The 13,946-nt window shown below is 43.3% G+C and overlaps 1 protein-coding gene across 1 annotated transcript in view; it reads right to left on the reverse strand.

Moving 5' to 3' along the window:
- Cadps (calcium dependent secretion activator) overlaps positions 1–13,946 on the reverse strand; it is a 468,098-nt gene that overhangs the window by 47,194 nt on the left and 406,958 nt on the right. Inside the window, 1 exon segment of the mRNA XM_048801213.1 lies at positions 1,979–2,011. Coding sequence (XP_048657170.1) covers positions 1,979–2,011 — 33 coding nt within the window.

Consider the following 13,946-nt stretch of genomic DNA (forward strand, 5'->3'; position numbering starts at 1 on the left):
CAGGGTACTAAGAAGAAGAAGAAGAAGGAGAAGGAGAAAGGAGAAGGAGAAGGAGAAGGAGAAGGAGAAGGAGAAGGAGAAGGAGAAGGAGAAGGAGAAGGAGAAGGAGAAGGAGAAGAAGAAGAAGAAGAAGAAGAAGAAGAAGAAAAAGAATTCTTATATTGAGCCATTAAAAATTGCTGATCTTGATCTTCCTTCGACTTCTCTAAAATGCCATTCTCATGTGGTTCAACCTAACAGCTTGGTAACACCAATGGCTAGATCAAATCTCTCCATGTATGGGCCTTGTCTATGGGGTCACCCAGCCAGACCTCCATGTGGAGATCTCTCCTTTGCTTTGAGGGCTACAGAAAACAGACTGACAAGCCAGATCTTTGTACTGGGAGATGAGAATTTCAATCTCGGTCACTGGTGAAGACCGGGGAGGGCAGGGCTGATGTCAGCCGTTCATCCTGACTTGCGCTTTCCACGTTGATACCATTGCATGCCCTTCTCTGATGACCTGTCTGCTGAGTGCCAGGTCAGGTGCTTCCTGTTCTGCATTGAATTTGGTATTAGTATCTCCATTTTAAAGATGGAGAACCAGGGCCAGAAACTCCCCATGAAGCCAAAGTTTATACTTTAGGGCTTGACAAAGCCATTTGCCTAACTTCTTTGCTGTGGTTTTGTGAGCTTTTTCTATTCTCCATTCTTCTGCCTACACGAAGGAGTCTGAGGTCCCTTGATGAGAAGTATTATATGAATTCAAAGCATAATTATTGATTGCACATTCTTTCATTAAACAAACAAAATATATGCTAATGCTAAATTCACTCCAATTTTCCATTTTGTCTTCCTTAGAGGAATAAGCCAATAAACCATTACACACTTAGCTTCCTGGGGAAATGAATTTAAATGTTAATATAAATCCTTTTAGAAAAAAACAAATTTTAACAAATAAGTATTTGAACAAGGAGGGTACTTAACCACGTTCAGAATGAGAAATGCTCAGTACAAGACCCTTGGTGGCTGTTGAGATAAGCTCTCTAAATTTAATATTTTATAATAGACTCACACCTCTTTTGTTAGAAATGGAGAAACAGAATCATTTTCTTCCCTCCTTTATTGGAATATATTTAAATCTCTCCAATTTTATTTTGCTAATAGGCAGGGCAAAGTCTGTCTATAAATGTACCCTGGTTTATCACAGGTAATCCCATACTTTTTAGCATTCATGTATAGTACTTAACCTCAATTTAAATGTAAATTTTGGGCAACTTGGAGTGCTTTATCTGTGAACTTTGAGGGCTCTCGCCATTAATGAGGCCTGCACTAATTATAAGCAGTTTTTGTAAGGTTTCCTTAAAACAACTGCAGAACTGACCTCCAAATGAACAAATTCAGAATTTATTTGCTTTAAAAAAGATACTGTTTGGCCTGGGGTTGTGGCGCGGTGGTAGAGCACTTGCCTAGCATGTGTGAGGCACTGGGTTCCATCCTCAGCAACAGATAAAAATAAATAAATGAAATAAAGGCATGCTGTCTGCCTACAGCTAAAATATATATATTTACTGTATACATATTATATATATAACTAATATATATTGTTTAATATATACATATATAAAAAAAGATACTGGTACTCTTGTGCAAATTTCTAGCTCAGAGCTCTACTCTTAAGATGTTTATGTAAGGGGTGGGGGTGAGCAGGATGGAAACAGAAAGAAAAGAACCAGAGAAATCAAGAAAAAGACAAGTGAAAGTGAGCTAGGTTTACCCTGCAGCTGGAACACTCTCTTCCTGGTGAAGGAAACCATACGCTGGTCTGAAAAAAGATCCTACTAACGAAAGGGTCTTGACTTCTCTCTTTCTGATGATCAAGTGGGGAATATACAGTTTAGCAGCAAGTAATGAACAGCACCAACAAAGCAAAGCCAAAACAAGAAAAAAAAATCAGACAATACAACAAACCCACGAAAAGCAATTTTCAAATACTCACAGGTACGTCCACATATTTGGAAGCTGCCTTCACCTAAGGAGGAAAGAAGAATGGAGGTGAGGCAGGTGTTTATGTTTAATATTTTTGTTCACAGATCAAGTTCAAACAACACGCAGGCACGCAGCACAGACCAGGGAAAACAAAAAGGTATGAAAAGATAAAATGTTTGCTACTAAAAAATAAAAAAAAATTGGGCTGGGGATGTGGCTCAAGTGGTAGCGGGCTTGCCTGGCATGCGCAGGGTGCTGGGTTCGATCCTCAGCACCAGATAAAAATAAAGATGTTGTGTCCACCGAGAACTAAAAAATAAATATAAAAAAAATAAAAAAATAAAAAAAAATCCCTAGCCACTGCTTTGGAGGTATATATATATATATATATAGAGAGAGAGAGAGAGAGAGAGAGAGCACACAATTTTACTGATTCAGATTCTGGGGCTGGGTGTGGGTGATTTGCATTTTCCCCCATCTTTATTTTTATTTTCCTTTTTTTTTCTTTCTTTTTGTGGGTGGTACTAAGGATGGAACCCAGGGGCACTTTACCACTGAGCCACATCCGCAGCCCTTCTGTATTTTTCATTATGACATAGGGTCTCGCTAAGTAGCTTAGGGCCTCACTAAGTTGAGAAAGCTGGCCTCCAACTTGTGATCCTCCTGCCTCAGCCTCTTGGGTTGCTGAGATTACAGGTGTGCACCACCTATCTTTAAAAAGAAGAAAAATGACTCTAGCTAAACCCAAACGGATGGATAGAGGGTTCACTAGTCTAGAGAAGCAACTAAGATAACTGGCACTTCTTTCACCTTGGGCCTTGGTGTAATTTGGCTGCAGGTTGCCTGGATTGAATCTGTCAGTTCTCACTGTCTATTAACCTAGATCTTCAAGAGGAGGGAATGCAATGGGGTGAGTGAAGGACCCAGAGGGACATGGTGTCTGAGGGCCAGGTACCAGAGCCTTTCAAAACTGTCCCAAAAGCTGCTATTATGCCTCATTCTGGTTTTAGGTGCTAAAACAAAACAACCAAACCAAACCAAACAAAAAACAGGTGGAAAGTTCAGGAAGTGGCTCTGTAACTCAGTTTTAGTTTTGGGAGTGCATGTGGTAGAGAGTAACGTTTGGACATAGAGTTTGGAGTCAGACCTGGGTTCAAATCCAGCTCTACTGGGAACGGTGTAATCTTGGACAGGTTATTTCATCTCTCTGAACCTTACTGGCCTCATCTGCAAAATGGAGATACTAATAATACCTCTCTCCAGGGTTGGTGAACGGGGAAGTGCATATAAAGTCCTGGGATATGGTGCCTGGGACACACTGTCACTAAGGATTCATAGACACACATGGGTGAGAGGCTGAGGAACTGCTAGGTTTGAGGGAGCATGTTTGATATTCTGTGTGTCTCCGTGTGGCATGGAGGGACTGTGTTTCTGGTCAGAGAGCATTTCTAGTTTTACCAGAAACTTCAGAGACTGCCAAGGGCACAGGGTAGTCTGAATATCTGCTGACGTTTCAGGGAGGTTTGTTTTTTACCATTTGGTTGAGATCAATATCAGTCTTCATAGCCCTCATCCAAATGTGTTCCAGAAAGTCACCCCGAGGAGTCCTATCCTCGCCCCTTTTCCCAGTGTGCCTTTCCAAACTTTCAACTCCCCCCTGATGGCAGATAATGAAGCCCCAAGAAAGAGTCCAAAACCGAGTGTCAAAATTTTGGTAAGTGTCCCAGCCAGTTGACCCTGGGGAAACCGTGTCAAGTTCATTAGCCTCGATGAGATTTCTAGAATAGGATAATAAAACCGTACTTTGTACGGCTTATACTGTAATCAAGTGAGAGAATATGGGAGAAAGTGCTTAGTAAACTTTAAAGTTGGTGGAGGGGGAGAATTCTTGTCAGCACCCAAATCATTCCTGTTTTGTTTGGTTTAAGATTCTCTAAGAAACCTACTCCTTTTTCCCCTCTCTCTTTCTTTCTTGTACCAGGCATTGAATCTGGGGGTACTTAACCACTGAGCCCCATCCCCAGTCCTTTTTATATTTTATTTAGAGATAGGGTCTCACTCAGTTACTTAGAATCTCACTAAGTTGCTGAGGCTGGCTTTGAACTCACAATCCTCCTGCCTCAGCCTCCCAAGCTGCAGGGATTACAGGTGTGGGCCACTGTGCCGGGCTCTACCCTTGTTCTTTGTAGCACCAATTACAATTGCAATTCGGTACCTTTTCTTGCATGTGTGCCACCCGCAAAATGTCATGAGAGCAAAAGTTATATCAGTCTTGCAAACAACTGTCTCCCTGTGACTCATGGGCTACCTGACTTTGAAAGGAAACTCAGGGAAAATCTGGGAAGGGAGGGACTGAGAGAAAGCCTGTGGCCAGTTCTGGCTTCAAGGTGCTTGCGAAAAAAGCAGAGGAAAAGACTAGATTGGTCAACCTGAAAACCAACATAGCTAATTGAAAGCCTGCCAGGGTTGGTGGGAGAAGGAAACTGTCCTTGTGGCCTTTAGAGGGATTTCAGGAAAGCTTTCCAGATTTGGTGTGATTACCATTTGTACTAAAGGATTCCTCATCCTAAATCTGTCCTCTCCATGACTCTTCCAAAATCGAGTCCAGGCAAGAAGGTGGCTTGTCTTTTTTTTTTTTTTTTGGTACCAGGGCTTGAACTCAGGGGCACTCAACCACTGAGCCACATCCCCAGACCTTTTTTGTAGTTTGTTAGGTAGAGACAGGCTCTCACTAGTTGCTTAGCGCCTTGCTTTTTGCTGAGGCTGCCTTTGAACTTGTGATCCTTCTTCCTCAGCCTCCAAAGCCTCTGGGATTACAGCCGGGCCTTGTTTCTGTCTTTCTCAGGTTCAGTACTATCACTTTGCACCATGCAGGACTCTTTCACAGAATTTCTTCTTTAAGCCATCAAGGGAAATGGGGGCTAGCAATCAAATCCAATTACAAGGAAACCAACTAAAATGCCTAGAATTTAAGAATTGGGTTTTCTCATGCTCTCTGCCAAGAGGCAAAGAAGTCTGGACTCCTAGGGGATCACCAGAGCCCGAATTCCTCCCTGGGATCTCCCGATGGCCTCATCGCTAGCGGAAAAGCTGGAGGGATTCAAGCATGGCTGGTCAGAGCGGGCGCTGGCAAGAGTTGTTCTCAGCTAGAAACTCCCTCCTTTGCTCTGTCAAGTTGATGCTTGGCAGTTGGTGGGAGTTTTGCTACAGTTGAAATGATCAACCTTTAAATACGCCTACTCTCCTCTTACCACGCACATGCGGTTCCAATCCAGAGAGGGACACCAGTCAAATCCGTTTCCTCTCGGGGAAGACAAGGCAAGCTCCTGTCGTGAATGCAAACCTGGGGCTCTGTGACTGGGACCAGCCTTCTGTCCCTTAGGCTCATCTTTATTTGACAGCAACGGACTTGCACTTAGTCTTAATGATCTTCCTTGCTTCCCCAAAGCAGGGGAAATTGTGGCCCCCTTTTATTATTATTACTTTATCTTTTTGTACTTAACCACTGAGCCTGAGCCGCCCCCCCCTTTTTTTAGATACAGGGTCTCATTGAGTTATTTAGAGCCTCCCTAAGTTGCTGAGGCTGGCTTTGAACTCACCATCCTCCTGCGCTGCTGGGATTACAGGTGTGCGCCACTGTGCCAGGCCCTGTGACCCTGTTGTTATTTAGGAGCAGGTGTAGTACATCATTTTTGGTTCTGGCATTAAATTCTTAAAAAAATTATAGTTGTAGATACACAACATGCCTTTATTTTAGTAATTTATTTTTATGTGGTACTAGGGAACGAACCCAGTGCCTCATACATTCTAGGCAAGCACTCTGCCACGGAGCTACAGTCCCAACCTCCTAGCTATTGAATTTTAGGAAGGATACCAATGATGAGGATGATAAAGAATATTCTGAGCCAGGTGTGGTGGTGCACATCTGTAATCCCAGCACTCAGGAGGCTGAGACAGGAGGATCCCAAGTTCAAAGCGAGCCTCAGCAACTTATCAAGGCTCTAAGCATCTCAGTGAGACCCTGTCTCTAAATAAAATATAAAAAAGGGCTGGTGATGTGGCTCAGTGGTTAAGCGCCCCTGAGTTCAATCCCAGGTACAAAAAAAAAAAAGAATATTCTGGAAGTGTGTTCTATGAGGACAGTGAAGGGGCAGGCATCTTGCCTGAAAAAGGAAGAGCTAATGGCAGAGAAAGAGATTCAAGGGCTGGGGTTGTGGCTCAGTGGTACAGCACTTGCCTAGCACGTGTGAGGCACCGAGTTCAATCCTCAGCACCACAAAAAATAAAATATGTGTCCATCTATAACTAAAAAATAAACATTAAAAAAATAAAGTTAAAAAAAACCCCACAAAATTAACTTCCATAGGAAAAAAAAGAAAGAAAGAGATTCAAGGTAGGATTGAACTACACTGAAGTCATGGTGTTCCCGAGCACTGAATCAGGAACAGTGAGTAAAGTGACAAGACCCAGAAGAGGATGCAAACACAGCCCCACACAGTTCTGGCAGGAAATGGCCACCTCTGCTGGTCCAGCCCTCCCGCTCCCGGTGAGAAAGGATGCCCTACACGTGGCTCTTTCCTATGTGAAAGGCCCATCTCAGTCTGTCTCCTGCTTCTGATTTCAGCCTCCTCCTGAGCTCGGAAGTGGTCATCAGTTCTACTTTTTGTTGTAATTGGCTTTTTTTTTTTTTTTTGCAATTGAGTTGTAGCATAGTGAAGAAAAAATTGACAGAATTCTGGTCCCTTTGAACCCTTTCCTGTATAATGCCAGCAGCTCCCCATAAGCATCATCTGTTATACCTTTTGGCCGGCTACATTCTAAGTAGAAAAGAGTGACCAGATCCTTCCCAGGCCCTAGAGCTCTGAAGTTATTGCCAGAAAAATCTAAACATGTACCAGGTACCATGTCTATCAGGGTCTCACTGAGTTGCTCAGGGCCTCGCTAAGTTGCTGAGGCTGGCTTTGAACTCGCCATCCTTCTGCCTCAGCCTCCCTGGCCACAGCGATTACAGGAGTATGCTACTTTATTTTATTTTTTTAACTTCAAAAGAAATCTTCCCAGAAAAGTGGCTTAGAGGACGGGTCTAGGACTGTCTGGATTGGAAGTGTGGCTTTGCCATTTTCTAGAGTGGTGACTTGGACCAAGTTACTTCTCTGGAAATGGGACCATCATAATGTCCCTCAAGGCATACTGGGAGGACTGAATGAGGTAATCCTCACATCCTAAATGGGCATGACAATGACAGATGGTACTCTCTGTGCTAAAGACTCACCATGGCTTCTGGAATACTGCTCACTGGCGTAGAGGGAGGGTCTGCGCCCCATCCTGGAGGCAGGAGTAGGTTTCCCTTCACACTCCTAGCCCGCTGGTCATCTCTGGCTATAAAAAGGATTCTGGAATCTCCCCAGATTACCAGCAAGTATCTGAGTGGATTCCCTGACCGGGATACCTTCCGTCATTTTGGTGACACACCATGCTCTGGACAACTTGCCATCAAGGCTGAAGCCAGAGATCTACTATCCCCCACAGGATGGCTGAGTCTGGGCACATGAGACAGGACACATCCCCCAGCCAGAGCCTTCAGGAACGCAATCTATTCCTCTCTGGGACCAAGCCATGTGCCCGGGTGCAGGAGACAAGGGCCAGGGCAAGGGGTCTGCCCCGACTCTGGTCTGGCAACCCTTCTGAGGGATTCCACGGCTTCAAAACAGAGGCAAGAACTGTGAGCTGGACCTCGTTTCCCAGGACTTTTGCTTTTTGGAACAAACATCTCTTCTCTATCAGGGCTTCCCGCTGCTCCCAGACTGCTGCCCCCAACCCCCAGCAGAGCCAGTTCTGGGAAGGGAGGAGGGAAAGGGAGACCCAGGTGGAGAGACTGATGGAGACCAAGATCAAAGGCAGGAAGATGTGCTACTACCAGGGAGCAACTTGTTCGGGCTTTCACATGCCCGAAACCCAGGACACGGATTTCCTATGAAGGCACCACACTAGGGCTGGAGGGTAAAGGCATTTGCTCTGAGGCTCCTGACCCCCTTCTTGAATGATGTCCAAAAGTTCCATCTCTCCAAACACGAGATAGTCCGTTCCAACAACTAGTCAAACATGTCATCTTTTAAAAGTGCTTACTACTTATCAGGATATAAGTTAAAAATACTGCATTTTATATTCAATACAATATTAATTGAATTAATATTAATAGAGGGCCTATTAACATTCCCATCTTACAGTTGAAGCTACTGAGGCTGAGAGAGACAAAACAATGTGGCTTGAACTCACACAAATAATAAGTTACAGCTTTGGATGGAACCAACCTAGGTTCCTTTCAACAGATGAGTGGATAAAGAAAATGTGAGATATATATATATATATATATACATATATATATGAATGTTGGAATATTACTCAGCCATAAAGAAGAATGAAATTATGCATTTGTGGATAAAAGGTGGAATGGGAGATTATCATGCTAAGTGAAATAAGCCAATCCCCAAAAACCTAAGGCTGAATGTTCTCTCTGATATGCAGATGCCAACACACAATAAGGGGTTGGGGATAGAAGTTTATTGGATTAGACAAAGGGAAATGAAGGGAAGGGAGGGGGGTTTGGAATAGGAAAGACAGTGGAATGAATACACGACCAGGGAAACCCCACATCATGTCCAACCACAAGAATGGGAAGTTAGACTCCATGTCTGTATAATATGTCAAAATGCACTGTACTGTCATGTGTAACTAAAAAGAACAAATAAAAACAACAAAAAAGTTACATCTTTGGACCTCTCATTCTCCAAGTGTCTTAGTATTCAGTTAAATAAAATATCCATCCACCCACTTTTACTGACTAGTCATATTTAGTCTTGTTTGTGTAGGGGTGTGTGTGTGTGTGTGTGTGTGTGTGTGTGTGTAGACAAAACCTAAAATGGCTTCTTCAGGAAAAATATTGGAGGGATTTGAATAATTATCCACACTGACCTAGTCGGGGCAGAAGTTCCAAAATGGATTCTCTGGCCTGAATGTCGCAGCTAATTACCTCGACCCTCCACCTGACTGAGCGTGTGTGGACGGGCTTAATGGTCTGTCTATTGAGCTCTTCCATTATTTCTCAGGTGCCCAAGGTAATCTTTTCATTGAACACTCACCATCCTGGGATTTTCACAATGCTGATGACTAAGGGATTTTCTTCTGCTTGGTCCTAATAAGGGGACCTGAGTTAATCATTGTGTGGCTTTGATAGGGAGCGCGGCAGGGGCTTAAACCACTTCTCTTGCTTCATTAGGGAAAAAAGCAACCCAGGTGCAGACCACGAGGACCTCAGGGGTTGATACTATTAAATCAATGCACAGGCCCCCCCAAAAAAAATGTGGATTAGGTTCTTTTTGCCAACAGAAATCTGCTGGGGAAGGCTCAAAGATGGAAGAAAAAAAAATATCTGAACAGATATCACTGCATTAGTGACATCCCGAGCTTTCCTTTCTCCCCTTGGTCTTAAAAAAGAAAAAAAAAATACCAAGGAAATGATTTCTTCTCTGCACGGACTCCACTCCGCCTGTGGGACTTCAAGAGTTGGCTTCTCTGCCTTTGCCTGCAAACTGCACACCACACCACTGTTAGAAGGACCAGCAACATTCACGTCAATGTTTGGCCTTTGAAATTTCTGGAATAAGACTAAAGGATGCTATTTGGCTTCTTTCTCCACTTCTTTAACCCAGGACATCTTAGAGATGTGGATTTTTTTTTTTTAAAGACTCAAGGCAATTCAGTATGTAAAAATTAATACTTGGTGCTGCTACCATCCCTAAAATAATTTTTATCTCTTATTTGTTCAAGTCTTATCTATTGCCATCTTCATCTCCAGAATATAGATTTGATGAGGAATAAGAAACATCTCTCTCCTCGGTGTTTGCACTACCAGGTGTATAGTAGTGGCTCAATAAAAGCTGGTGGACTGGATGGACCTTTGGACTGTGGTACTCTATTCAGTACCCAGGATAGAGGTTTCTAGAGCTTTCTTTTTGTTGTTTGAGCTTTTGCACTCTTAAGAAACAATTAAGCAAAGTGTGACTAGGCACTATGAGTTCAAAGGGAACTGTCTTTGCTGCTTCTGAGAACAACTTAAAGGGTCTCTTGTTCCTGTACTCTGAGGAGGACACCAGCAGGGTGTCAGGTAACTGACCTAGGTATCAGCTTCCTCTCTGGAAGTAGAGCTAATGACAATAGAAACCATAGCACCTCCTCATGGGGTGGTTGTGTAGATTAATTTAAAAGAAGAAATTCTTAAATGCTAATCACATTCGGGACACTATACAAAGTATTTTACCTGTATTAATTCACTTAGTGACTGTGAAGTAGTGCTAACTTTTACACAGGGCCTGGCACATACTAAGTGTTCAATTAGTCTTGGCTATTTTAACTATCTCTTTCTCACCTGTTTCCAAAGGGGTTCATTTCACTGGTTAAGACTATTGGCTATGTTTGCTGGTGGGTGGGGTCATTGGTCTTTAAACACCACACAGTTAGGTATGTTCAGAAGTTTCCTGGTTAGGACACTTCTGAGGGGAAGACATCCAGGGGCAAGAGGCCTGACCATCTTACTTTCTCTCTTTCTTGCTGGAATATTGTGGGTTGTGTCTAGATCCTCTGATTTCACTTCTCCCATAGTGGTGTGCGTGGAAAGAATCAGAAAACATGAATTTCTAAACCTATTTTGACCAGATGACTACACTGCTGGCCTCTTATCTATTATAATGAGGGTGGGTTAATTGTTTTCTCCTTAAATTCCTTCCAGATTAAAAAAAAAAAAAGATACCTGTGACTCTTAGAGGATCTATTAGGCAAGTTCTAGGGAGAATGTGGGCGAGGAAACATTTCCCACACCTTGAGAAGGTTATCAATGCTCTCGTAGTAAAGCAAAAGCCCTTTCATATTTTAGCATTAATAGAAGTTCTGGAAATAAGACTCTGGGAAAAATATAGTAATTTTTATTATAGTAAAATTTTTAATTTTTATCATTGTAATTTTTTAGCATCTCTAAGAAAATTAGAGATAAATATTTTCATGGGGGTGGTGGCGCATGCTGTCATCCCAGCAGCTTGGGAGGCTGAGGCAGGAGGATCTTGAGTTCAAAGCCAGCCTCAGCAAAAGGGAGGTGCTAAGCAACTCAGGGAGACCCTGTCTCTAAATAAAATACAAAATAGGGCTGGGGATGTGGCTTAGTGCTCGAGCACCCCTGAGCTCAATCCCTGGTACCCCTGCCTCCCAAAAGACTTTTTGCACAGGTAGTAGACAAGAAAGTAGGGGACATTTGGTACAGACATAAAAGGAATGCAAATGGACGGTATGGGTGGAGCATTTCCCTAGAAGGGTTCTGGGTGTTTCTGGGGAGCCACTTCATTGATTATTCCCAGCAACACTCTAGCGACATCGGTCCCTCTTTGGGATGTTTTGGGGATTGATGAGGAGGATCCATATAAAGGTCCATAACAGTGGGGCATGGCAGGCTCTGGGTACAGACGGAAGGAGTACCCTTTCTGTGTCTGGGCAGTGAGCCCCTGGCTGATTTCCCTGGAGCCCATATACATGTCCACACCCCTCCTCCACCTCCGGTTTTATGCTTGCTTTTTATAACAGACATGGAAGGGGCAGGCTGGCACCCACCCTGCACACAACCCCCGTGGGAAACACTGCTGTCAATAACAGGAGAAGCTGAGACCGTCTCATTGATCAGAAGGTGGGCTGTATCTGGAAAAAGGATGTGCCGATTTCTAATCAGGATGAGATCGGATTAATATAGGGAAGTGGCTAAGAGCACAGACCTTGGCTTTGGACGCACGGGGTCAAATTCTAGCTCCACCAGTCCCTAGACAGGTTACTTAATCTTTGGATGCCTCAGTAAAATGGGAATAGAGTCCTTTATAAAAGTTGTTATGAACTGATTTCTCAGAACAGTCCTGGGGCATGACAAGAAACACGAGTTTGTTGTCATTGTTGTCCTTTCTGCTGGTTGTCATTATCATTCTTTCTGCTGGAAGGCCTCCGTGGACTTTGTGCTCTCTGATGGCTACAAGTAGCTATTTAAATTTAAATGAATTTTAAAAGTACAATTAAGAATTTTGGGGCTGGGGTTGTGGCTCGTGATAGAGCACTTGACTAGCACATGTGAGGCACTGGGTTCGATCCTCAGCACCACATAGAAATAAATAAATTCTAAAAAAAGTATTGTGTCCATCTACAACTAAAAAAATATTAAAAGAAAAGAATTTAACTTATTTTTGGTGGGGAGAATGTACTGAGGATTGAACCTAGGGGTGCTTTACTAGTGAGCTACATCCCAGCCCTTTTCATTTTGGGACGAGGTCTCCCTAAGTTGTTGAGGCTGGTCTTGAACTTGAGATCTTCCTGCTTCAGTCTCTCAAGCTGCTGGAATTACAAGCATGCACCACTGCACCCAGCAGGAATTCAACCCTTGTGCACTTGCCCCATTTCAATCGCTTTAGAGTCTAGCATGTGTGAGGCACTGGGTTCGATCCTCAGTACCGCATAAAAATAAATAAATTTTTTTAAAAAAGGTATTGTGTCCATCTCTTTAGAGCCACATGTGGCTAGCATCCTGTGTTTTAGACAGCTCAGAATATTTCCATCATGGCTGCAAGTTCTATTGGACAGTGATGGTCTAGACTCAAGAGACCCTTGATAAATAGAGTTATCACATTTACAAGTGAAGAAGTGTGTCATTGAATTCCATGTCGTAGCAAGAAATTAACTGGAGGAGGAAGCAGGGCAAAGAAAAGGATATGGTTGTTAATAAGCTCACTTTGTGGGCCAAATAACATCAACAACAACAACAACAACAACAACAACAAAAGAGTCAAGCTGGGCTCGGTGGTGCATGCGTGTTATCCCAGCAGCTCGGGAGGCAGAGGCAGGAGGATCCCAAGTTCAAAGCCAGCCTCAGTAACTTAGCAAGGCCCTACCCAACTTAGTGAGCCCTATCTCAAAATAAAATATAAAAAAGGCAGAAGATGTGGCTCAGCAGGAAAGTGGCCCTGGGTTCAATTTCTGGTACACACACACACACACACACACACACAAACAATTGAGATTAACAATAGTAAAAGTTACAAAGATACCAAAAGGAGCAAGAGTACCTTATAATAACTAATAAAGGAGGGCAGGGGAGAAGGTAAAAATGGCAAGGGGAGCTAAAACTCTGTCTACCACATCAGAGAGACAAATACTCTCTAAAATTGGCCAGTCAATAAATAGTTATGCCAAGCGAGATGGTGCATGTCTGTAATCTCAGTGGCTTGGGAGGCTGAGACAGAAGGATATGGAGTTCCAATTTAGCAAGGCCCTAAGCAACTTAGTGAGACCCTGTCTCTAAATAAACAATAAAAAAGGACTGGGGATGGGGCTCAGTGGTTAGGCACCCTTGGGGTTCAATCCCCAGTACCCACCTCCCCCCAAAAAAGTTATATAAGAATAGTATCTACTGCTATGAAGGTTTAGCTATGACATGGGCTTGAGGGTCCCTGCTGATCGAAAAGACTGGGTGTGGAAAAAAGTAGGTCAGAGAACCATTGCTTTTTTAAAAAATATTTTTTTAGTTGTACATGGACACACTACCTTTATTTCTAATTTTTATGTGGTGCTGAGGATCAAACCCAGTGCCCATACGTGCTAGGCAGGTGCTCTATTGCTGAGCCACAACCCCAGCCTGAACTGTTGCTTTTTAAAAAATTTTGAATTCTGTACCATTTCCTCCTGTAGCCACGTGCTTATATTACTTTCCTGATAAGTGATTGATAAACGAACAATATGATGGTGGATGTTCAGGACTCTAGGGGAGAAACAGCGTGGTGATGGGCAAGGACCCTTCCTTTCCCAGGGCGATTTCCTCAAGGTCTCTGGATGGATTCCTGGTCTGGAGATGCATCCTCTGTAGGCAAAAGAGAAACCTGACACCCCCCCCCCCCCCCCCC

The sequence above is a fragment of the Marmota marmota genome, unplaced genomic scaffold, assembly GCF_001458135.2.
Source record: "Marmota marmota marmota unplaced genomic scaffold, marMar, whole genome shotgun sequence".
NCBI classification, from domain to species: domain Eukaryota; kingdom Metazoa; phylum Chordata; class Mammalia; order Rodentia; family Sciuridae; genus Marmota; species Marmota marmota.